This window comes from Balaenoptera acutorostrata, chromosome 1 (genome assembly GCF_949987535.1).
Source record: "Balaenoptera acutorostrata chromosome 1, mBalAcu1.1, whole genome shotgun sequence".
NCBI classification, from domain to species: Eukaryota; Metazoa; Chordata; class Mammalia; order Artiodactyla; family Balaenopteridae; genus Balaenoptera; species Balaenoptera acutorostrata.
Window position 1 is genome coordinate 105,342,361 of NC_080064.1, and position 26,736 is coordinate 105,369,096.

General features: G+C 39.9%; 1 protein-coding gene across 1 annotated transcript in view; it reads right to left on the reverse strand.

Annotated features, from left to right (window-relative positions):
• SPAG17 (sperm associated antigen 17) overlaps positions 1-26,489 on the reverse strand; it is a 221,396-nt gene extending 194,907 nt beyond the window's left edge. The window contains exon 1 of the mRNA XM_057553166.1: positions 26,403-26,489. Within this exon, the coding sequence (XP_057409149.1) occupies positions 26,403-26,489 (87 nt within the window). The remainder of the gene's footprint in view (positions 1-26,402) is intronic.
• Positions 26,490-26,736: the final 247 nt, after the last annotated feature.

Sequence of the window (26,736 nt, forward strand, 5' to 3'; positions counted from 1 at the left end):
GTATGTGGGTTTCTGATTCAAGCAGCCGCAAGGCGGCAGTATTGTGACAAATTTCATGCAACTTGCCCAAAAAGCAATTTTCTTGAGAAATGAGGCCTTTTATTTTAAGGAAGACAATTAAAAAAAAAAAAAAAAAAAAAAGACATGCTTTCATTAGAATGCTGTGCAAGAATAATTTGGTGTTGGAAAGTAATAGTTCATTCATATGTTACAAATGTACATGAAGATACAATCTCCAAGGCAGAAATCTTTGTTTTGTTTCCTGATACATCTTAAGACTCTAAATACTGCTAGGAACATAGTAGAGGCTTGATAAATATTTCTTGATTGTTGGGTGATATTGAACGAGTTGCAAAATGGGCTTTTTTTATAGGAGGTAAAATTCAATCCCAGAGTTTTCGTAAAGCACAGAACTAGAACACATCTTTTCCTCCTAATGTAACACAAAATTCTCATTGCTGATTCACATATGGGTTCTTTCCACCGTCAAGAAATAGGCTGCAATATTAAACTTGGACATGAAATTCTTTGTCAAATAGTGTAAAGAAATAAGTTACTAAAAGACAATATTCTTATTCAGTAATCCCTTTCCGTCTATTATAATTTCTGTTGGGAAGAGGCAATTCTCTGGAGGAGATTAAGAATGGAATTTACCGACTTTCCCATTGTGTGGTGCTGAGGAAGGCCAAACTCATGCAAATCAGGTCTAGTGCTTTTGAACACTCACCACCTTATGGGAAGATGGACCAAGCAAACATGATACAGACAACAGGAAAGAGAGATAATAATAAGGGAGGGCACTCTGGCCCTGTGACCTCTTTAGACCTTAGTTTCTCCATTTATAAAATAAAGGGGTTGGACAGGGCAGTATGTAACCTTCCCTCTAGTTCCACTCCAGAGATCTGATACAAATAGAGTAAAACTCCCCCTTGGTCAATTCCAAAACAATGTCTAAGAAGATTTGGAAAGACTTTACACAAATTTAATGAAATGCATAATTTTACGTGGTTCTCTCTGGTTTCTGTCCAATTCATAGTCAGGGTAATGACAGAACTAGAGTATAGATGGGAGGAAAGACCTTAGTACAAATTCTTCCTTACCATCAAAGGTAAGGAGGAATTTGTCCTTAAACTTAAGAATTTGTTCTTAAACTTCTCTTACTTCTCTCCATGGAAGGAAACTCACTAACCCTAACTACCTAACAAAACCCACACAATTTTCAATGCTATCACCAAAACAAAAAACACACATAAAAGCATAAAAATGTCTATTTAATCTACAAAGTATGTATTTGTGTTTGCACACATGTACACGCATGCATGTAGGCGTGGCTCTGTGTTTCCCTCTGTTATACTGAGTTTAAAATCTTTTTTTGTTTGTTTACTAATTCACCATAGGAAGACTGAGCATCTGTTTTTCAAATAGCCTGATTCTGAAAAGCAAGTATGATATTTGTAACACAGTCTTCTGAAAAAAAATTCCATGATCACAAAATGACCTTTCCCCATACTGGATGCCTTTCTTTTCTCTTGTCTGCTCCCTCAGTCAAAACTGCAATTACAATCATCATTAAAGAACAAAAATCTTTCATTCCATAGTAAAGTAGACGTGGTTCCATAACAGGCAATACCTTGAAGTTCCTGTCAGTTACAGTTTTCAGCACTGAAGATTTTAATGACCACCTCTACCCCCTTATCCCACTCCCTCTTGCAAATTTCCTTGCCAATATTCAAAAGCTAATAGTGGGACTTCCCTGGTGGCACAGTGGTTAAGAATCCGCCTGCCAACGCAGGGCACATGGGTTCAAGCCCTGGTCCGGGAAGATCCCACATGCCGCGGAGCAACTAAGCCCGTGCGCCACAACTACTGAGCCTGTGCTCTAGAGCCTGCGAGCCACAACTACTGAGCCCACGTGTCACAACTATTGAAGTCCGTGTGCCTACAGCCCATGCTCCGCAACAAGAGAAGTTACCGCATTGAGAAGCCTGCACACCTCAACAAAGAGTAGCCCCCCCCCCCGACGCAACTAAAGAAACACGCGCAACAACAAAGACGAAACGTAGCCAAAAATAAATAAATAAATTTATTTTTAAAAAAAAGCTAATAGTGACAAGAAATGGCTGCCTCTCAGCTCTTTGGGGGACAATTCAGAAAGAGGGCATCGTAATCCACCATCTACCCATTAGTATCTGGTATCCAGGATGGGCGTTGACTATTTCAGTCCAGAAAAAAGGGGTGGGGGGGGGGAGGAGGAGGTAGGAACTAACAATTATTGAAATCTGCCATGTGCCAGGCATATGTTATCTCATTGAATCCCTAAGTAATCCATTTAAATAGGGGCACTAATACTTTATAGATGCAAAACCAGAGGCCCAATGAAGTTAAACACCTTGTTCAAGGTCATTTTGGCAGAACTTCATGGAGACCACATACATGGCTCACAATTTGGTGATCATTTCAGAATAGTTTTGAGAGCAAGCCTTTAGGGTCAGAATGCCTTTCCATAATCCTTAAATTGCACCTAATGGCTACTTTGGCCACAGTAAACCTAATAGAAGAAGATTTAGATCACATGTTAAAGTGTATAGAACCTTCAAAAACAGATGAATATATTAAAACCTTAAAACGTCTAAGATTACTTTTTATCAATAGTCGTTTTACAAAGGCTAAAAGAGTTTGAGGGAATTTCCCAAGGTTGTCTCTCTCTTCAAGCCCGTTGCTCTTGCTACTTTGCACTCTAGGAGTGTATCTTAACATAAGATCAGTTCCTCTGATTCTTGGCACTGTACTGAAACTTATGGGCTCCCTGAGATCACCCTGTGACAGTCTGCCTGCATTAGAGCAGGTCCAGATTTGTTCATGTTCAGAGCTCTCTACAAGGCCCATTGGGAGCTGGGCCACGTCTCCCCATTGGAAGGGGTCTCAAGAGTCCAGCCCACTTTCCCATCTGTACTCTCTAGCCCACCAAACTCCTGCTCCAAAAGTTAGGTCTATTTGACAAAATAGGACCCATGGAGGACTCTGTTGGAGCCGTGGATTAGTGTTTAATCACATTGCCAGAACCCAGTGAAGCATGAAATGGACTGATCAGACGGTAATAATGCAGAGATTGCTTGCAGGGAAGGATGCGCTCACTGGCATGTTGCACTAGGGGGCAGCGAGATGCCAGGAAATGCACAATATTCTCATAACGGAGAGCAAAGTCACTTCTCTGTGTCTAACTAGGGAGACTCGTTAAGTAAATGACACTCTGCAAATATAACTTTTGGGCTTTTTTCTTAGTATTTCAGGATAAGGGTAGATGCCAAATCTCTCCTAACTGGCAGCAGTTTTAGAAATAAGAAATTATTTTGGAAAACATTCAACCCAATTTAAATTTGGCAAAATACTATTAAAATACACCCTTCCACCCATATCGCACCCCAACACGCAGCTAAACACAGCCTTTAAATTTCAGTTCACAGGGCAGCAAGAGAAATGAGTACAGAGAAAACAAATGTTGACCAGAGGGGAGAAACGAAAGCATATTGCACAGAACCTGATTCATCACACTCGTGAGTCCTGCCGGGCTCCTACCTGTGTGTGAATTTGCTTAAGACAGTTCAAGAAGCTTGGGTGTAATTAGTAGCATAAGCCTAGAGAAAGAAAACATTAATCATTTCAGGAAAACTACACACTAGATGTATCAGTGAAGGAAGAGGGTTTTAGTCTGGCATACCTCAAACACCTTAGGAAATAAAATCAGCTTTCTATTGCCTGGAGACATCTACTGTACATGGTTATTGCTGAGTCTTGCCCTCTAGCAGTTATTGATAAAATCACTCAAAGGATGGAATGAAGTCGTGTATGGACACAATCCATTACCTTTTATTTACTTTATCAGCCTCACCTAATTTGAAGCCTGGCAGGAGGGCGTCCTAACCTAAACACTTACACCCTAGACTTCTATGGCAAGAAAGTACTTACGTAAATGCAGAGAATCTGGCTGGCTCACGCGAGCCCACTGTCCCAGAGACACAGGGTAGATCCATAACTAGTTTTCATATACTGCAAATTCTCCAAATTTTACTTAGGCGTTCCTATATTCTAATAGAATTACCAAAACCCTCTCAAAGATAAGTGAAACATTGCACAGGGAACTTTATTCAATATCCTGTGATTAAACCATAATGGAAAAGAATATGAAAAAGAACGTATATATATGTATAACTGAATCACTTTGCTGTACAGCAGAAATTATAATAACACAACATTGTAAATCAAAAATACTTCAGTAAAATAAATTGACAAGTGAAAAGTAGCTTTTGGATGATGAGAGTGAGATTGCTTCCTTCTATTAGCACAAATAATCAGCTGATACAGGGGAAGACAAGGGCAGACACATATGTCTGCTCTCTTCTGCTGCCTTTGCTAGCGTGTCAGGGGGTCTGTTGCCCTGGATGATCAGAGGTGAGATTCCCACAGTCATCTACCCTGAACTGATCAGAGCCTATAGAGCTCTATGAAGCAAAAGCCCCTATAAAAGCCCCAAATAAAATCAATGCAACATTGAAAAAGTCAGGTTCTGTCAAGAGTTATTTAATACCGTGCAGATATGCAAAGCTGTACTTTGTCAATATTCTGCTGAAAGGATAACCTTTTTGTTAAGTAGATTTACTGCCAAATGGACAGGGATTTGTGAATGTCTTTCTCATACCGGGTTTTTCCTTCAAAAGGAGTCTTGGATCTCCATCAGCAAAGGAGTGTTAGTATGGGCTGTTGGCCAGCAGAAGAAATATTTTTATTACATTGAACTGGCTGCTCTAATCGTATGTGTTAAAAAGGGATTCTAACTGTAAAATGAGTCGGAAATATGTTTAAAAAATGGGTACACATTACGTTAACAAACAAGAACAATATAAAGGACCAGGATATGCAGTTTGACTGTCTTTACTAAATAAGTTCTCATTATAGACTCTCCTTTAATTATAGGTTCCTCACAATTTATTATAAAGACTATTCTTTGATGTATCATCATCATGCTGTTATAAGTGCTCCTTATTTAGGAATTAGTTCACATGGCTGTCACATTTTCTCAACGAGATTGTAAGCTCTTTAGGTTGGAAAAATTGTTTTATGTGCTTTTGCAGCTCATAGTGTCCAGTAGTGAATGGAAAACAGAGCAAGGCTCTCTATGTAAATATCTGTTGTTCAACAGAGAAGATGCTTAGAATGACAATTTTGACCCTGGGAATCATAAAGCACTAGAATGTCAGGAAACTGAGCAGGGCATACATAGCCTTGAAGTCCTTTGGGAGGAAAACAGACTGTATCTGATCTAACACGGTTCATACCAGGGTCATTAACAAGGGTGTGAAGAGTTAGACCCTGCTAAGCCATTCCTCTGCTAAAACATGTTTCCTGGGAGTGACTCAGACTAGCAAGCAGACTGGCAACCAGGGGAATGAGGCAGCTCTTCCTGACAGTAGGGAAAAGCCAAGGACTCACATACACACACGTGTTGATTATAAAACCATTCCTCCCATCTCTTTCCTTCTTCCTTCTTTCTCCCATCTCCCATCAAGAGATGATGTCCTGCTCCCTCTTCCCTTCCACCTACTGCCTACGGGCTGCAAATTCTATGATTCCTTTCTCTTTCAAGACCCCTTTGATATTCTTAGAGCTTGATTCTACGGTGGAAGGTATCCGGGTAGGGTGGGGAGAGAAGGAGCCACATATAAAATGAGCCCTCTAGGTCCAGAAACTGAACCTGACCCTTGCTCCCTGCAGCAACACTACCACCAGGTCTGTCTACCCTAATCTTCTGACCTCGCCCAAGAGTGTGCTGGATCTGATTGCCCACAGCTCTTCCTGACTCTGTTCAGTGGGGCTGTGTTGGTAACCTGAAACTTGCTGTGGTGGGAGCATACAAACTAAGGCAATGGCAAATGCTACCAGTAAGAGCTTTCCTCCTGGAGAGCAGGTGATTAAACATTTACCAGCACTTTGAGGGCCCCCATCCCAGGAAGGCCTGTTGGTCTAAGGCTGACTTAGAGATGAATTTGATCTAAAAGGCCAAGGCTGTCTCTGCGAAAATACGGAGGGCAAAACAGATTCTCTCCATCTATTGCCCCTCCCAACCCCAATACACATTGTGCAGCAGCGTGCTATGTGAATTCATAATCAAGTGTCTGCTGATGTTGTTTCAGGTGTGGCCCAGCCTTAAGCACTATCCTTCAAAATGGGCTCTATAAAAACAGGTGACAAGGTAAGGACAGAGAGGTCACTGTGGGAAGAGCAGGGCCAACCTACTCCAAGGTTCTCCTTTCCTCTTGGCCATCTCAGGGGTCTACTTCCACACGCAGGATCTGAGCACTGGGGTCATTGTCATGGGAGGGCCCCAGCACCCCTTGCCCATAGGTGACGAGGCTCCCTCATATTTTGGTGGCCCCTTGGAGAAGCACAGGTCATAGTAATTAAGAGCCTGGACTCAGGAGACAGAATGCCTGTTTTTGAATCTCAGCAAACCAGCTGTGTGTCCTTGGGCAAGTTACTTAACTTCTCTGTGCCTCATGTATAAATGAGGGTAACTACAGTACCTACCTTTTGGGATTGTTGTGAAGATTGAATGAGACAATCTACAGAGAATCTTTCTGAGCACAGCACTTAGCAACAATCATAGCCATCATGATGGATATTATTTTGGGGGCTTCTCCTTGGGTTAGTCATTAGAACAAACATGGTTGTTCCATACATGCTGTTTCAAGTGTGGAAAGTTTAGGGGTGAATGAAGAAAAAAATATTCAAACAGAGTATCAACAGCTGCCTCATGAGTGACAGTCAACTTGTAAAATAATTTTCTCTATATTTTAAAAATATTTTAGGTCTTTGGAAGAGAGGCCAAAAATCATGAACACAGGATATTTAAAATGCTACAGGTATAGAATTCTCAGAGCTGTGGGAGAGGATGTGAGAGCGAGGCAGGAGGGAACTTTAAATCCTTTTGCACCTGGTGCAGGTTTGTCAGCGATGTCAACCCATCATCGACTGTGAAAAGACATCGATTAGAGTTAAGTAAGGAGTACAGAGGCTGACTAAGGAGATGATGAGTTCTGAGGTAGCCACACAGAGGACCAGCTACCAGGCTGATTTTCATTAGAGATGGGAATTGCTTACTTGGTTTTAAACAAATAAGAACTTGGCTTTGAAATATATCAGGTAGGGCTAGTTCTTAAAAACAAAAGCAAAGTGACTGAAGTTTATTTTTTTTTATTTTTATTTTTTTTTATTTATTTATTTATGGCTGTGTTTGGTCTCCGTTTCTGTGCGAGGGCTTTCTCCAGTTGCGGCAAGCGGGGGCCACTCTTCATCGCGGTGCGCGGGCCTCTCACTATCACGGCCTCTCTTGTTGCGAGGCACAGGCTCCAGACGCGCAGGCTCAGCAATTGTGGCTCACAGGCCTAATCGCTCCGCGGCATGTGGGATCCTCCCAGACCAGGGCTCGAACCCGTGTCACCTGCATTGACAGGCAGATTCTCAACCACTGCGCCACCAGGGAAGCCCTGAAGTTTATTCTTGATAGAGAGCCTTAGTGCATCCCTCTCTCCAGATAAGATGGGCTCCCTGACCTGCTGCTATATCCTGGCTTCCCTGGGCCCTTACAGGTGAATTTCTAGAATTCACCATCCCCTTCTCCTGGGTGGAATAAAATTTATCCACATCACCTCCTATTCAACTCAGGGCCTTAATAGTTGATTTTGGTTACTGGATGAATAAATATACCTCAAGGCTTTAGTGAAATTTAGTATTTAAAAAAATACTTTAAAAAGTATTTTTTTAATTAAAAAGTATCTTTTTCTTTCCAAACTATCTTCATTTTCAAAAAGGAATCCCAGTGACTCCTGGACTAACTCAAAGGGATGCCCTGCTAAGGAGAGTATTTTAGGCAGTGGGCTGGGCCAGTGTAAAAGGCTCCCCTAGAATCATACCACCTGGATAACTTCCTACTTTGCCCATGTGCCTGGCATATAGTAGCATTCAATAAATGTTTCTGGAACTTAGCAGCCAAAACCACACACTAAAGAGAATTTTTACACATGCTTAGTATGAGAATGCCAACTAAGTATGTGGCATTTTATCGGCTACACTAAGCACTTTGGAAGGAACCATGTCTGAATCACTGAGCATTTGAATGAAAGGAAGAGCATATTCTCTGGACGTTCAGACAACACTGTAATGTCTTATATTCACTGATGAGAACTCAGAAGCCTAGAAGCATCTTTACTGTGTATGCACATACTACCTGTCTGGCGTTCCTTGTCTTCATGAATATTAAACATGATCACTAATTAAAATTACTGAAGTTCTGGTGTAAAGATGCAGAGCTCTGAAGTGGTATGAACTCTGCCTCTGTAGTTTCTCTGCTAAATGACCTTGGATCTATCTTTGTGACTCAGTTTTCTCATTTATAAAAATGGGGCTAATAATAGAAACTTCCAAAGGTTGTGGGAAGTCTCTAAAGATAAAATATATATATTGAAGCGTTTTGTAAATTGTAAAGCTACATGCAAAGGTAAAATATTAATGCATGCAAAGAAAAGATTATGATTCTCCTTAGAAAATTTTGCAAAAAATGGGTTAAAACAGGTGATTATTTCTGTAATTTTGAATCTGGATATGTCCTGAGGATCTTCTTTGGACAGTTTAGCCTCTGAGCTTAGGCTGCTTGATTGTTTGTCTTTTGTTTTTCAGGGTTCTTGGCTCATCCCAGCAATCTAGTACATGAGTCTAATTCGGTTTTGCTCCATGCATCAGAGAGTTTTAAGACAGCTATTAAAACACCACATGGAAAAGCTTTGCAGGGAATTCTACTCCACAGAGAAACCACAGAAACCACTACACACCTTAACTATCTCCCCACCCCCAGAGTTGGCTAAAATTACAGCTCCATTATGTTAGTACAATCCAACCAATTTTATTGCTTGGAGCAAAATCTGAGGTCCAAAATGAACTTCAGAACATAAAAAGTAAGGCAAACCTCAAAAGGAAACAAGCTTCTTAGGGTTTTCAAACAAATATTACATATCAGAGGCATTCTTCTAACGGAGGAGACCAAGCAAAGCCAAGAGGAGTCCTGCTAATTGCTCCACGAATGTAAAGTTGGAATCAGGGACTCACCCCAAAGAAAGGAGATCTCTTTTCATCATCAGATATTAAAGGCTACAACCTTTCATCAACTCCCTCCTCAGACATGAGACCTCTTTGTGCCTTCCTCGAGTCCCTTCAGTGTTGAATTACTATCTTCCACGTTAAAAATTAAGATATATTTTCAAGACTCAATATGAGCTCATTAGTTATCCTAATTTAGCGCTTTCCTTTTCTTCCCCCCCACCTTTGTCTAATTAAATGTCATTTTTTCGCTAAGCATTGTGACATAGTCCATGAACTTGTATGGCTTTGGCACTACAGCTACACAAAGGAAACAAAATAACCAACCAATGCTCTTTCTAATGAGCCATCCATGCCCCATAGCTGCTGCTTGGTTTGTTACATCTCACTTGTCATTTGTTCACTACAAAGCCACCGATACAGTTTAATTTCTACATTCATCTTGAGTGAGTGTGGAACACCCAAGGATACTTCTGACTATCACAAGGATATAAGACTGTCCTGATTACAAGCACTCTATCCTATTTGCCCCAAAATTCAATAAAATGTCTAAGAAATGCCAATATTTTGGTAACCAAATTTCATTCCCCATACGGTCTCTAATACCTGGAAGCAGAACAAAAATTCTTTGTCTGACAACCTGCTCTGATTGTTAGGTCTAAAGTTATGGTCTTCAAGTTATGATGTGGGAAAGAAGGGACATCCAAGGATGATCCCAGGCAGTATCCGATCTTCTAGATACCTGAGTTTGTGTCACGTTAGTAGGGAACGATGAGACTATCCAAACACTCCCTGAGGGTGTCAGGAAAACTATGAGAGTGTACCTTGAGCAAGAAGTGTGGTAGAGAATCTGTGTTCTGCCTCAATTCAACAAAAAAAAGAGGCGGACTTCAACTCAACCAGCATTTATTAAATTACTCTGGTTAAATGTCCGAGATGTAACAAACTGTAAAGGGTACCCAAAAATGACTAAGATAGGAGTTCGAAAGTGAGCAAATAGTGCTTATACATGAAAATAAGTTCCTTAAAAGGTCTTTTCCTTGTGCAAGCTACTTGGCCACCCAGTTGATTTGACTAGCCTGTCAAAGGAGTTAGGGTGTGTTGCTCCCCAGAGCTCGTTCTGTGCAGCAATCCTGACTTTTCCAGCTGCCCAGGACCCAAGAGTTGTTCCAGGGACGCAAGAGGTGATGGAGATCTGCCTCTGAGTGAGGAAACTGGGGTAAAACCTCCAAACCGTCAAGTGAAGGGTTAAATGTATTGATCGGTACCAATCAATCCTAGTGGGAGGGCAGATTGGAGTGTGGGTGGGTATCTGAGGCAGTTCCTGAGATCTTTTTCCTAGACTGCTTGTAATTTCCTTCAGATCTCCACTCAACTGTCCCTGTTGTAGGGAAGGGTTTCTAGGAGGTGGACAAGGTGAGGTGAAGGAGAGCCGGGAGGGGAGGTGTCACTGAAGCCAGAAGAGCAGTGCTGTATGGCGTCAAAGGCAATTAGAAGGTTACCATTGACCTTAGCAAAAGCAGTTGTACTTGAGTGAAACTGCTTCCTGCTCGTTCCTTCACTCCTGCAATCCTGCATATACGCCCTCATAATTCACATATCTCCTTTATAATATGAACCTCACATGGTTTAAGGACCACATGACAATATATTCTAAGTTAATGATTATGATAAATTTCAAGCCCTAGACCTGGTTATGGTTATTAATGTTCCCTAACTACATAGGTACATGGAGTCTATGTATTGGTTACATCAGGGCAGTAATTCATTATAATTAGTCCTTTCCTATTGATTCCCTAATATAGTCCTTACAATAGCTCTTTCAATGTTATAATGAAAAGACCACTGGATTTAGTATCAGAAAACCTGATCATTAGTCCTGATTCCAACCACGTGGTCTTGGAAAAACACTCATGTACTCAGAACCTGGACCTTAACAAATTAATACTTACAGTAGGGAGTCATTCATTCATTCAATAAATATTTACTGAGGAGTTACTATGTGTCAAACATTGAAATGGGCATTAGGAATAGAATGCATAGGCATAAGGCATAATCACTACCCTTAAATAGCATCAGCCTGGGGAAGAAAAATCCACAAATAACAGAGAAAAGAGATTATAGTTAAAAGTATTTCATAAGAAAGTGCTGTATAAAGTATCCATTTCTTTTATTATATTGTTTATCCTAATTTATTCACTAATAACTTTTGCTATGTGGGTACCTATGCTACGCTGGAAATGAAGGATGCAAAGATTAATAAGACAAGGGAAATTAAAGGAAATGAAATAAATCTGTATTTCTCAGCATGGTTAGACTTCAAAACATAATGATGAATTTAAAAAAAGATAAATTGCAGAACTGGTAAGTACAATATGGAACCATTTGTATAAATTAAAAAAATCATAAACAATATTACATAATATTCATGGATATAGATAAATAGATACATAGACAGGCTCAGAGGATATGCATTCATGACAGTGTGTGCTCCTAGGAAGGGAGAGAAAGGAACGGAACAGGGGCTGGGGGTAAAGACAAAGTGTTCTTCCATTTTTTTCCCAGTGTTTATTTTAAAAAAAAGAAAGAGAAACTAGCAATTGTCATGATGGTACAAATGTCCCTGTTATATTACCCTTTGTGCTTTCCTGCATTAAAAAAGAAGGAAGTCTCTGCTCTCAAAAGACCCACATTCTAGTAAGGGAGGCAGATATGTGCACAGTCATAACGTAAAATGATACGGGTTTTACTGTAGACCGCATCTCTCCCTGCGTCTTATGTCCCTGCCTCATGGGCAGATGCCGCTTGAAGAAAGAGTCGAAGGAATTCTTTGCCTATGTCTCTTGCTTGTCAACCTTCTATCTACACAGTGGCCACACCTCCACCTCCTCAGAAGAGCAAGGCTCTCTTGCTTAGGTTTCTTCCCCTTTTCACATTTTCATCTCAGTATGTGCTTCACCAGTCTCAAGAACTTGCTCCTTTTTCTCTGGCTGAGGGAAAGATTCTGATCCTTTCTCTTTTGTACTAGAGCAAATGACCCACTTTCCTTTGACCTGCTTTTCCAGATTGTTCCTTCAATCCTATCTCTCCCCCTCCAGTTTTCAATCCCTTCCTCCCCTCTCCTCTCTATCCCATTTCACAAATGCGCAGCTATCTTCACCTAATCCCAGTCTCCCCGCTAACCATTTTCCATAGGATCTTCTTTTCTTCATAGTCAAACTCCCCAAACATGGGACCTAGCACTTGAGGCCCTGGATCCTGATAAGCCACAGTATTGCTCCCACCTCCCTCCCTCACCTCCACCACCATTCACTCTATTGAAACTGCATCCTTTAAGATCACTAATTGTGTCCTCATCACCAAATATGGTTGCCTTGCCCTGTTCTCCCTAGATCTCCATAGGTGGGGACTTCAAATGCCACTTCGTGCCCTTCTCCCTGGCCTGATTTCCATGACACAGCACTGTTCTCATTCTGTCTTTATTCCTTTGGCTGTTTCTTCTCTGACCATCAGGCTCTTTCCTTTCTCTCTACCTCGTAAATGAGGACCTTTAGATATTCTGTAGAATTCTGTGCTCAGCCTTCTGTTCTCCTCCTGGCACATTCTGTCTATTGGATATTCTAGGTCCTCCCGCAGCATCCACTCCGCTTCTCTGCTGACAATCCCTAAGTCGATGTCTCCAACCATGGACTGTGAGTTATGGTCCGTGGACTTCCTGATGAATTTCTACTTTGATGTTCTACCATCATCTCAAACTCAGAATGTCTGAAAGCTGAGTCCTTTACCTCTCTGTATACCCTAAAAACAAAACAAACAAAATCCCCCCATCACAAACAATAAAAGGCATCCAAGTTCATTTAACTGAATTTGTCAGTTTCTGAGACTTTCCATTTTTCCCAGTCATCATACTTCAAATCCTCCCTAATTCTCCTTTTGTATATGCAATCACAGTTACTTTCTTTCTAGAATTTCTTGGATCTGTCACTTCCTTTTTATTCTCATGGTGATTCTGTTAGTTCAACCTATAACTACCTCAAACCTAGACCACTGAAAATACCTTCTACAGGGTCTATTCGAGCCTCCAGCTTCTTCCATCTCTAACCTATTAATTTTTTCTAAGACATCAATTTAATCATTTCACGCTTCCCTCACAGAAAGTATTTTAATTGTCTAACTCTTAGACTCTAATGGGATAAGTCCAAACTCTATCTTACTAGAATTCAAAATCCTTTACATTCTCTTCCCCACATATTTTAAACACCGTATCCCCCATTATTTCTAAACTCTCACAGCTCTCAAATTGTTCTATGTAAGTTCTTGAGCCTTAATTTTCCCATGTATATGGGAATAATATTTTTAGAGCTGTTGTGAGGATGAACCATGATAGTGTGTGTAAAGCACCTAATCCAGTGCCTAGCGAGTGGTTAATTATGTATCACAAACATGTCATGTGTTTTCTCAGCACTCTGTTTGCTCAGCATGGTCCTTTTATACAGAGTTCCTTGCTTCCAGGCGAAATTCCTGCTTCATCTGTGGCTCTTTCCCTAAACATCTCAGCCCAACAGTGACCGCTGTGTCCTCTGCTTGCCTGTGAAAACTCATTATCAGTACTATACTAGTAACATAGTACTTACACTGAGGTCATGACATTAGTGTGGGTCTTCAGCTTTAGTGTGCATCAGAATCATGTTTGTTAAAGTACAAATCTAAGTACAAACTAGGCTCCACCCCGAGTTTCTGATTCAGTAAGTCTATGCTGGGGCCTGGGAATTTGCATTTCTTATAAGTTCCCAGGCGATGCTGTTGCTTCTGGTCCAGGGATTACACTTTTAGAATCACTGGTGTCTATGTTTTCTCAGATTAGCTCTAGGTGGCAGGGATGCTGTATTGTCCCTTTTTCCATTGACCCATCCTCCCCTTTCTATACATCCCAGATAGTACATAGGGCAGTAGTTTAATACAAAAGGAACAAATGTTTTTCAACTGAATTTAATCACTTACTGAAGCTATGGTCAAACTCCATATTCACTAGCTGGTTGTACTCAGTCTTAAACCATTTCCAATATTTAAAAATCTACTAAAGGAGAATGTCTTAGTGATGGCAGGTAAATGACATATTATTTGTGTATAAAAACCACATTAGATATAGATATAGCCTCAAGCTTCGATTCTTCATGTTAGCAGAGAGGTATATGGACTCTAGGAATTTAATAAAGGAAATTATTTCTATTTTCCTTTGGAATGCATTTTTAAAGTTATATTTTGGGATGGGCCCATCTTACATTCTAGAAATTCATAATGCTTTAAATAATTCCCCTTTGAAAGTATGTTTCTGTGTCAAGGACCACTCTCTGCTTCCTCTGAAGCCTAGAGCTGGACTGGCAGTGAGGGGGATTAGAAGGAAGGTGTCCACACCAAAATAGGACAGAGGAAGAAAAAGAGGGAGAACTTTCAGAAGACATTAAAAGGGTAATTTTGTCCCCAAATCTGGGGAAGATAATGGTTGGCAACTTAGTAATTGCTATTCTCCCCCTGGCTCACCCATGACTCAACTGCTACTGGGCTAAAGAAACATTACAGAAAGAAGCTCCAGCTCCACAGCTGACAATGTTTAGGTCTTGGAATTGACCAGTGGGGTACGTCTACTATAGACTTACATAAGGAAGATCTAGGAAGGCATCCATCTTTCCTAGCTTGATTTTATTTTAACCCCACTTTTTCCAGCTCAAACTGAACAATTCAAGATGAACAATCTTTCCTACTGAATTCATTTAAAACATTTAAATACAGTTCTTTTGTTTCAAGATGCTTGTTCGTTTGACTGAAAATTTTCATTGACCAAATTAAGTTGGATAATTTTAAAGACTTTTTCTAGCAGCTAAAATTCAAAGTAGAGAGGAAACTTTCAACCTCCTTGATTTTGGAGGAACACTGGCTTCTATAAAATAAGACTAATTAGAGATGCTGATGAGGTCAACATGGACATAAAGCTAAAGAAAAAATGCTGCCAAGGAGGCTGAGAACAAACTTCCAGTGAAGCCACCAATAGACTCTTTGTGTGGTATACGCTGTGTAAAATGAGAGAATTTCCTCAGCTGCTTTGAAGACAGTACTGATGAGGGTATAGCCAGAGGTCCAGTTCCCACATGGACTTCACGTGACCCCAAATTCTGCTCCACATGACCAAAATCTTTGGTCTCTAGACATGATTGCTCTTAATTACTGAACACAAGAGGGACTAAGCAAAAAAACTTTTTTCAGAAAAACAGATCATCATTGCTTTAAATATGTTTTAAAGTGTATACCCTTCTGAGCAAAAGTGACATCTTCATCACAAAGAATAAAATAACACATTCACAGTTATTTCCATCTCAAAGGTTGAAAATATGGTCCTAATAAATCATTTTTCCACAAACATTTTCCTAGGTTGGTGCTAAATTTATAAGATATGCATGACAAGTTAAACAATAAACATTCTCTAATGCTTCACCTTTATGATTACAATAACAAGTGTGAATAATGAAACGTTTTCTATCCTTGCTCAGCCATCTAAATACTTGATGTGAAGACAGAGGTAGCTGACATAATGGAAAAGAATATGAGAAAGAATGTGTGTGTGTGTGTGTGTGTGTGTGTATAAAACTGAGTCACTTTGCTGTATAGCAGTAATTAACACAACATTGTAAATCAACTATACTTCAATAAAAAATTCAAAAAAAAGACAGAGGCAGTTGAAGTCAATATTCCTAACCTTAAACTAGTTTAACCAAAACTCAATTATTAAATACATATATGGAGTCATAGACAGTTTTAGAGATCACTTGATTTTTCATTGGTGCTTATATAATTTGGGGGATTTCCTCTCCATTTTTTTTTTTTTTAATTATTTATTTATTTATTTATGGCTGTGTTGGGTCTTCGTTTCTGTGCGAGGGCTTTCTCTAATTGTGGCAAATGGGGACCACTCTTCATCGCAGTGCGCGGGCCTCTCACTTTCGCGGCCTCTCTTGTTGCGGAGCACAGGCTCCAGATGCGCAGGCTCAGTAATTGTGGCTCACGGGCCCAGCTGCTCCGCGGCATGTGGGATCTTCCCAGACCAGGGCTCGAACCCGTGTCCCCTGCATTGGCAGGCAGACTCTCAACCACTGCGCCACCAGGGAAGCCCCTCCTCTCCATTTCTATTCAATATATCCTGCCTGAGTAACTGTTATGCTGTCTGTACCACCCAAGGCCACACACTATAGTCATATTCAGCAGAAAACACAATAAGAACAACACAAAGAATCATGATTGTGAGGGGTGAGGACAAGGGGAAGCCAGGAAACAATTTATTTAATTTTAGAAAGCATTTCACAAGTTTACATACCAAAAACATTGAGTTACCATGGAAGGAGAGGAAATGTTTTGTCACAGAGAACTGGCTAAAAAACAAAGGCGAAGTTAAGCAGACATCTCTCTGGATGGAGAGTGTTAACAGCAGGGAGCCCTGGGAACCTTCCTTGTATATGTCTTATTTAACTGCCTTTATACAAAATACATAACTAGTTACAGTGAAACACAAACTTTCAGAATTTAATGCTAGGTGATTTCTTTCATTGCCATTTAGTCCAATTCCTTCATTTTGCAGATGAGGGTAAAGAATCTATGACATGGAGACTTGGTCAAGGTGACACAGCTAGCAAGAAGCATGTCCTGATTCCTAGACAATGGGCCTTCCTCTGCCACCCTGCCTTGGCTTCACTGGCAGATGTTGTGACAATGACATTGTGCCAAGGGGACAATTAAACACTGCAGGGAGATTTCACAAAGCCTTCTGAGTTGAGCAAGCATGTGTGTCAGATGAGATTCAGTGTGGAAAATATAAGTAAATGTGTTGAAGAAAACATAATCTAAACTCCAGTCAGAAGTTTAGAGGCTTTATATGACCCAGCAATCCCACTCCTAGGCATATATCCGGAGAAAACTCTAATTTGAAAAGACACGTGCACCCCAATGTTCATTGCAACACTATTTACAATAGCCAAGACATGGAAGCAATCTAAATGTCCATCGACACAATAATGGATAAAGAAGATGTGGCACATATATATATAGAGAGAGAATACGACTATATTAGTAGAATTCTACTCAGCCATAAAAAGAATGAAATAATGCCATTTGCAGCAATATGGATGGACCTAGAGATTATCATATTAAGTGAAGTAAGTCAGAGAAAGACAAATACCGTATGATATTACTTATATGTAGAATCTAAAATATGATGCAAATGAACTTATTTACAAAACAGAAACAGACTCACAGACATAGAAAACAAACTTGTGGTTACCAAAGGGGAAAAGGGGTGGAGGAGGGATACATTAGGAGTTTGGGGTTAGCAGATACACACTACTATATATAAAATAAACAACAAGGTCCTACTACACAGCATAGGGAACTATATTCAATATCCTGTAGTGAACCATAATGGAAAAGAATATGAAAAAGAATATAGATATATAACTGAACCACTTTGTTGTACACCAGAAACTAACACAACACTGTAAATCAACTATGCTTCAATTAAAAAGAAAGAAGTTTAGAAGCTTTGATGATCAGTTACAGGAAAGGTGCCTATTTGTAATCCTTCCCCATAACCATCAGCTTAATGTGCTGCAGTTCCATTGAAATGCCTTGGCTCACCAGATCTAGAAAAAAAGTGGGAACAAAATAGAAAACATTACCCTACAACTGTACAAAACCAGAGGGTCTAAGTACTTGGAAAGTTGTGTTGAGTTTTAGGCATAAAACCTAAAAAGAGATTGAATAGCTGGAAAGAGTCACAAAATGGCAAATAAACTGGTCATAGGAAAGGAGGGACTTCACTGGGAGGACTGACTGAAACAAATTTAGGAGAGAGAGGGGAAACTATTACTATACAGTAATATAGTACTGAGTACAGCCACAACTACTGAGCCCACACGCCACAACTACTGAAGCCCACACACCTAGAGCCCGTGCTCCGCAACAAGAGAAGCCACCACAGTGAGAAGCCCGCACACCGCAATGAGGGGGAGCCCCCGCTCGCCGCAAGTAGAGAAAGCCCGCGTGCAGCAGCGAAGATCCAATGCAGCCAAAAATAAATAAATAAATTAATTAATTAAAAAATAAAAGATAACAATCACTGAAGTAATTTAGTGGAAGGAGAAAAGTCAGTAGGGACCAGAATAATGTGATTAAGCTCCCTTCTGGAAGATATAAGGGAGGGTTTTAATGAGAAGGAGTTGGATGGAGGCAGGGAGATCTTCAGGCCAGGAAACTACATGGGAAAAGTCAGTATGTGCCTGGGGATACTACGGAGACCACTCAACTGGAGTAAAGGAAGATAAAGACGGATGGGCAGAGAAAGACCAAATTAGGCAGGGCCATGAAAGCCAGGCAGAACATCTTGCATTTTATCTCGTGGGTAACTGGGAGCCAATGACAGTTTCTATGGCTAGAGCTGAAACATGGTCAACATTCACCATTTTTTAACATTTCCCTAGTATGTTGCCAAACTCATAGTGGCAACACTTATGTTTTACTTGTATTTAATATTTTTCATTTGCTATAAAAGCGATCACGTATAACATCTAGGTAGATATTTTGACATGCGAACTCCCTTTGGTTCCAAACTCATTCAAATAATACATTTTTGTCTAAAAAGAGAAATTATAATGTGAGGTTATGAAAAGTCCATTTCCCTCTTAACATTCTTCCTAGCAACTCAGTTGTTTTCATTGGCCTTTATTAAAACAACCTTTGTGTGAACTGGCAATTTGTTTGGTAAATATCAATGAAAGCATATTTCAGAAAATATAGTAATAAAAACCAACCCAATTTCAGAAATATGCTTGCTGCCAGACATCAGTCTTCAGCTCATATTATGAGTATTTCCAGTAAGTCTTATACATTAACATGAGAAATAGCTTACTGTTTAAGATCAAAAAAGTTGAAAAACTCTTCACCGCCTCTCAAAAATTATCCAGGGATTCTGTCCATAAAATGTATTTCTCTTTTGATAAACTGCATTTATAATGGTTTCAAGCACTTCAATTCAATTGAACATTTTTCCTCCCAAACCTACTGAGACTGCTTATTATCATCCTAGTATCTATATACTTTACAACTTTAAGAGGTCTAGAATATTAATATTTCAGCAATACCTATCTGGAACCCTTATCTACTTTCCAAACCTTTATAAGATAGAAGCTTTGTTCACGACTCCAAGGAAATTCTGTTACTATTTTTCAAGTGTGCACAACTCAGCTATTGTCACCAAGCTACATTTAATAAGAGAAAAATATTATTCCTCAGCTGAAGTATAATGAGGAGGAGAAACTGCTAACTATATGTTCTAAAGAGCGTTCACTTAAATGCCTCCTGGTTGGCAGATAAAATATCTCTGTGAAGTGAAATGGAATCATTGCATAGTTCTTTTGGGGGTACTGTTACAATCAGCCTATATATCTGCCATGATGCTTTTTTATATAAATGTTTTCTGTCCCTTCCTCTTCTTTTAGAAAACATCTCCTCAGTCTAACTGTCCTGGTTTCTACAATAAAGGTTTCTTCATATTTCAAAGTTAATCAGTGAATTAACTTCGTATAGAGTTTGAGTGTGGTTCTGTGTGCCTATAAACATGCTGGTCGTTGTGGAGTAGATATAAGGAGTATAAGATATGATTTTTCTGTGAAGCAGCTCACATTACATCAATACTTGTGCTCTATAAAACATGAAATGATAGCAAATAATTCAAGGCATTCTCACAACCAAGGACTGAGCTGTAAAAGACAGAGCCTAGATCCAAGGTGGGGGAAGATAAATGTGGGTTAGGGCATTTAGGAAAGCTCACTGCAAGGCATGGCTTTATGAGAGTCTCGAAGAATGGGTCTGACAAGGGGAGGGAAGGTGGAAATTCATTTCAAGCAAAGAGACTAATATGAGTGAAAAAGCAGGATGCAGGGAGTGAACTCTCTTACTGAAGGGTTATTAGATGCCAGATGTGATAAAATATTTATGAATGAAATAAATATCATTTACTCCTCACAGCAAATCTTTGAGGTGGATATTATGATCTCCATATGACAAAAGGAGAACGAGGCTCAGAGAAGGTAAGACATTTGCTCTAGGTCACCCATTAGGCCTTTCAAAATCAGGATTCAACACCTAGGTCTACCTGGCCCCAGAGCTGGGGCTTTCTCCAGCAGCTCATTGCCTCCTTTGTGTGTCTATGCTTCAAGGAAGATAATGTCTTGCCTCTAGCAATTCAATGTGATGGTTAAATGGGAGCCAGTTTAGGGCTTCCCTGGTGGCGCAGTGGTTAAGAATCTGTCTGCCAATGCAGAGGACACGGGTTCGATCCCTGGTCCGGGAAGATCCCACATGCCACGGAGCAACTAAGCCCGGATGCCACACTACTGAGCCTGTGCTCTAGAGCCTGCGAGCCACAACTGCTGAGCCCGTGTGTCACAACTACTGAAGACCGCATGCCTAGAGCCCATGCTCCACAACAAGAGAAGCCACCGCAATGAGAAGCCCACGCACCGCAAAGAGTAGCCCCCGGTCGCCACAACTAGAGAAAGCCCGTGCAGCAACGAAGACCCAACATGGCCAAAAAAAAAAAAAAAAAAAAAGAATCATTATTTAAAAATATGTGGATATTTATATTAAAGAAGAGTTGAAGGCTTAATCAAGAAGCAAAATCTTAATGATAAATATAAGGCAAATGACAATGAGTAGCCATTCCCTTAAGCTGGGTATTAGGGACCTAAAATCATCATTACAAAATGAAATCAGTGAATTGGAATAGTGAGGCTGGCTGGGTTAGGGAATGTGTAGATTGCCATGATTTTTTTTCTGTTTTTTTTTTTTTTTTTTAACATTTTCTATGGTGGGTCCCAGTAAGTGAATGAAATAATTGCTGTGCCAATAGTTGGTCTCACAAGTTATGGCTGCCTTCTTGCTACACCTAAAAAGGAGAACTTAAACTTGGAACAAATGAAAAGAAATAACCATCTTGGATAATTTGAAAATATGGAAGTACTTAAGAATTAAAACTAACAAAATCCCAAACCAAATCAACTCAAACAAACTTTGGAGAACCCTCAAATTCTGAAGAACATATTTGGGACAAAAGTCTATAATACCTTAAAGAAAAAGACAAGGATTTGTATCTGGCTTCTGAATATTCACTATACTGGTATCATGCTGTCATTTAACACAGATAACATTGTGAGGATTTTCCCCACTGCATTAACACAAAAGTCTTGATCATAACACAAGATTCCATTTGAAACATGTAGCTCACTCATTTTGAAGCCACGTGACAATCTGTAGGCTTCTAAAAGGAATGGCTATGCTGTTTGAACAAGTTTGGTAAATTTTCCTAAATTTTCATGAGCAAAGCTTCTACTAATCCCCCCTTCCCCAGCATCACCTGCTATGTAGGTTTGTAAGAAATGGAAAAAATCAGAGTTGATTACAAAATCTCTCAGACCACAGTAAGATCAGCAAAATGGCCAACTAGAAAGCTCTAGGCCCTCTGTCCTTCACAGAAACATTAGAAAAACAACCAGGGCTTCCCTGGTGGCGCAGTGGTTGAGAATCTGCCTGCTAATGCAGGGGACACGGGTTTGAGCCCTGGTCTGGGAAGATCCCACATGCCGCGGAGCAACTGGGCCCGTGAGCCACAACTACTGAGCCTGTGCGACTGGAGCCTGTGCGACTGAAGCCTGTGCTCCGCAACAAGAGAGGCCGTGATAGTGAGAGGCCCGCACACCGCGATGAAGAGTGGCCCCCGCTTGCCGCAACTAGAGAAAGCCCTCGCACAGAAACGAAGACCCAACACAGCCAAAAATAAATAAATAAATAAATAAATTAAAAAAAAAAAAAAGTTAGTTTGTGAACTAGGTTCCCACTTCTCCATTCTTTGAAAAAAAAAAAAAAAGAAAGAAAAACAACCAGAGATTGACTAAAATAACTTTATAGGAGCTCTGAAACCAGTCAAAGATCTAAAGCAACCGAATGAATGCCCAATCAATAAAAAGCCACATTCAATACGGTAGGAAGTTTTGTGGCACTCCTACTCTCCCTTGCCCCACCCTTTCTCTGGAGAAAGGACAATCTTTTCAATAATTCGTGCTGGGAAAACTGGATATTTACATGCAAAAGAATGAAGTTGGACTCTTACCTCATACCACAAATAAAAAATAACTAAAAATGGACCAAAGACCTAAATGGAAGGCAGAAAACTCTTAGTAGAAAACATAGAGTAAAATCTTCATGACTCTGGGTTTGGCAATGATTTCTTTGATATGACACCAAATGCATAGTAAACAAAAGAAAACTTAAACTGAACTTCATCAAAATTAAAAACTTTGTACATCACAGTACACAAAGAGTAAAAAGGCAACCCATGAAATAGGATAAAATATTTGCAAACCATGTATCTGATAAGGGATTAATATCCGGAATATATTAAAAAAACAACTCAACAATTTAACAATAAAAAACCAAGCAACTTGACTAAAAATTGGCAAAAGAAGATACACAAATGGCCTAAAAGTACATAAAAAGATGTTCAACATCAAAAATAATCAGGGAAATGCAAATCAAAACCACAATGAAATACTACTTCACACCCATTAGGATGGCTGTTATATAGAAGTATATAAATAAAAAACACAGATTGTTAAAAGCATTTGGTGAGGATGTGGAGAAACTGGTGGGAATATAAAAATGTTATAGCTGCTATGGAAAATGGTATGGCTGTTTCTCAAAAAATTAAACATAAAATTACCATATGATTTGGCAATTCTACTTGTGGATGTACACTCAAAAAATTGAAAGCAGGGACTCAAACAGATTTTTGCACACTCATATTAATAGCAGCATTATTCACAATAGCCAAGAGTTGGAAGCAACCCAAATGGCCATCAACGAATGAATGGATAAATAAAATGTGGTCTATACATACAATGAAATATTATTCAGCCTTAAAAACAAGGAAATTCCAATACATGCTACAACCTGAATGAAGCTTGAGGACATTATGCTAAGTGAAATAAGCCAGTCATAAGAAGACAAATACTGTATGATTACATTTACATGAGGCACCTAGAGTAGTCAAATTTGTAGACACAGAACGTAGAATGGAGGTTGCCAGGTGCTGGGGGGAGGGAGGTGGGGGAACTAGTTAATGGATGTATTTTCAGCTGGGGAAGATGAAAGAGTTTTGAAGATGAAAGGTGGTGATGGTTGCACAACAATGTGAAGATACTTAATGCCACTGAATGGTATATTTTAAAATGTTTAAAATGGTAAATTTCATGTTCTGTATATTTTACCACAGTAAAAAATACAAATAAGAATATCTTAGACCAAAATGTTTCCAGATAGCACTTTCTGTCACTGAGCACCTGGGTTAACATATCCTCCTCTCACTGTGGCCAACAGAGGCTGCCTTGAGAGTTTCATGAAAAGATTTTAATTTCTATGACACCACATTATCTTCTTAATGCTGCTAGATATCATAAATATGTCTATGTCATATAAAGCCCACACTAAGATGCATTTTTATAATCTTGTACCAAAATATTTCCTGTATATCTAATCTGAGGTGTGATATTTGGCATATGTTAATAATACAATATACTCACAAATAATATTATTTATTCACATATACAATAATAAGCTAAATATTTGACACATGGATAGCAAAGTTAGTAAATGACCATTTGATTGACAGAATTAATTTATGAGCAATGTACCCCCAGGAGCCGTCTAACCTACATTTTCCTCTCTCTCAATTTAAGTGTCCCAGATTTATTTAAGGCACATGCTGGTCTCCTTTCCTAAAATAATTGTCCTCCTTCCTTCTACCCACTCAAATTCTACCTATTCTTTAGAGCTCAGCCAAAGGAAAGTGTTTTATAAAGCATTTCCTGGCTATCCCAGCCTACTTTCATCCTCCTAACGTCTAGACTCTATATAATCATTTAGTGCTTAGTAATAGACTGCCTTGTATTATTTGCTATCATTTTATGTTTTAGAACCAACTAAAATGTACTGAGAAATTGATGATTATTCTAGCCTGAAAGGACAGCCCAAAACAGTGATACAAGGTACATTCACTAAAAGCAAATTGTGAACTTGCTTATTCTCTGTCAACTCTAGTGCAGCTCAATATGAATATGAGTTCAAAATCACTATTGATTAGGATTACTAAACTGGCTTATGGAAGACTGGGAGGAAAAATTCCCTCTCTGCGACCCCCAATACACACGCAACACACACACAGTAGCACACACATACTCAACCACGTACACTGGAGCACAGTTTGCATAGAAGTAGCAACTTTATGGAAAGAAACTCTGGAAACTAAAGCAGTAACATTTTTTGAGCACCCAATATGTGCAAAGCACTTTGCTGAGCCCTCTGAATAAGGAATTCACACATCTATAGTCATCTTTAACCAAAATTCAGAGTCTATTACATTGGTGGTTAGGGCATGCTTCTGGGCATTGGCTTAATCTGGGAATTTTCCTCTTGGATCAGACATGAAACCAAGCTGAGAAAAAAATATGAGAGGAGGTGGAGGGTAGTTGTCTTCCCCCTGCAATAAAGAACCCATATTTCAACAAACTGAAGAAGTTTACTTGTTGTAGTTAAAACTACACATTGCTTTGAGTTCAAATTCTTTCTATTAATATATAAGATTTATTGAAATTATATTGTTTAAGCAGGAACAAGAAAGCTGAAAATTATTTCAGGTTTTCAAGCCATAAGGAAAAATAGTGCCTTTAGGTTTTCCACTCAACTAGGAAAATTATAGCTTCATATTTGCAGCACTAAAGCTAATGCAATGTCAGCAGCTCCATCAAACTCTGTTGTTCAGCAGTTTATAATTCAAGCAGAAATGTTCACTCCAAGCCCAAACTTGGCCTACACAATTTCAAAGAAAATGAAGAAAAAATTATTTTGGCTAGTGCTAACTTATAAAAGCAAAAGAGAGGGTGCTTTTATAGAGTATTTCAAAAAACATCTAAGAATTTGAGAACGTAACTGAGAATTACTGAGTTGACATCCTTCATTCCTAAGGTTATAGAAATAACCCCAAATTCCATGACATCATGTCAGCGTCGGCAGTATCTTAACTATTTTCATGAAATTCTTCATCTGGTAGAATTTCATATCAGACAGAATTACTGTTCATAGGGAAAAAACAATTATAGTGGAAAATAGGACAAATAGGTAGACGTTTCTCATGAGGGCATCATAAGACTTTAGATGTATTTTTCCTTTAAGTACTAACTCTCTAGTGAAACATACACACACATAGAAAATGAAAAAAAAATTCTAGTTTTTAAAGTGTTTTGCAATGGCAGGCTGGAATTCCCAGAATCTAGCTTCCTCCTTCCAAATGTCATCTTAGGAACAACTTAGTGTTGAAGTGAATTTCTGGCAGCGGACGACAGGAACTATTCGGCTGACCAGCTCCCTGGAGGTGGGTGGGTGTGAGTGAGGTGGGGAGCTAGCCAGTTCTGGGACGGCAATTTGAAGTCATGTGGCAGGTGGGTTATAGATTGCCTTTGTATCATCCTACAGATGAGTCTAGCAGCCAACCCCTCATTACTCTGATCTCCTACAGTACGTTCAAAATACATCAAAACTTTTGATATTGTGGTATCAGGGCATTACATAAGAAAGTCATCCTTTCCTATCTGTAGAAGGCTCACTTGTATTAAATATGTTGATACCTTAGGTACTGCATGTCTGTTTTCATACAGCATTTATTAAAGCTGTACTATGCACCAGGCTACAGATGATCCAACAGGATTTCTTTCTTCAGGAGAAGTCAGGAGGAAGCGAGCAGTTCATAAAGACAACTCCAGTACAATTGTGGAGTGCCATCTGGATGACTTCACTGAAAAGGATGCTGAGGTGTCAGAAGGACACCTCGTCTCTTCCCCACCACGCACCTTTCACCACCTTTTGAAATCCGCTTCCCCTTCCTTCTTCCCTTAACGCTCATTTGGTCAAGCACTCCCTGCGGATGGGACCCTGGGTCGTTTTGTGTGAAACCATCAGGCCTGGGAGAGCAGTACCAAGTACAATTTTCGGAGGGGACAGCGGTGGCGTCTGGAAGGGAAGGCTAGCCTGGCAGAGTTGCCTGCAGGGTCTGGTCGGGCTTTAGCATTGCGGGGGCGCAGAGAGGATTTACGGGGTTCTGGGCATACCTGGTTGAAGGGTGCGGCGATGAGCGAGGGTTCCCATATCTTAGAACCTGTGGTCGCCGTCCCGCCTTTCTCTTTTTTGGGTGCCATGCCGAGAACGGGAGGAGCATTGGCCTCTAAACAGGCCTTAGGCCTGGACTAAGCGTCCCCGCTGCCATAGTAACCGAAGCCACGCCCAGTTCCTGAAGGAATTGTCTCCCCTCTGCCAAACCTGTTCTGAATCCTCAGGTCAACCGCTTCTGTCGCCATGGCAACCGAGTTTCCTGGAGCGCGCTGCAACTTGTGGGCGGGACTCCAGTCCCCTTGGTGAAATCTTAGGATTTCCCAGCAGAAGGAA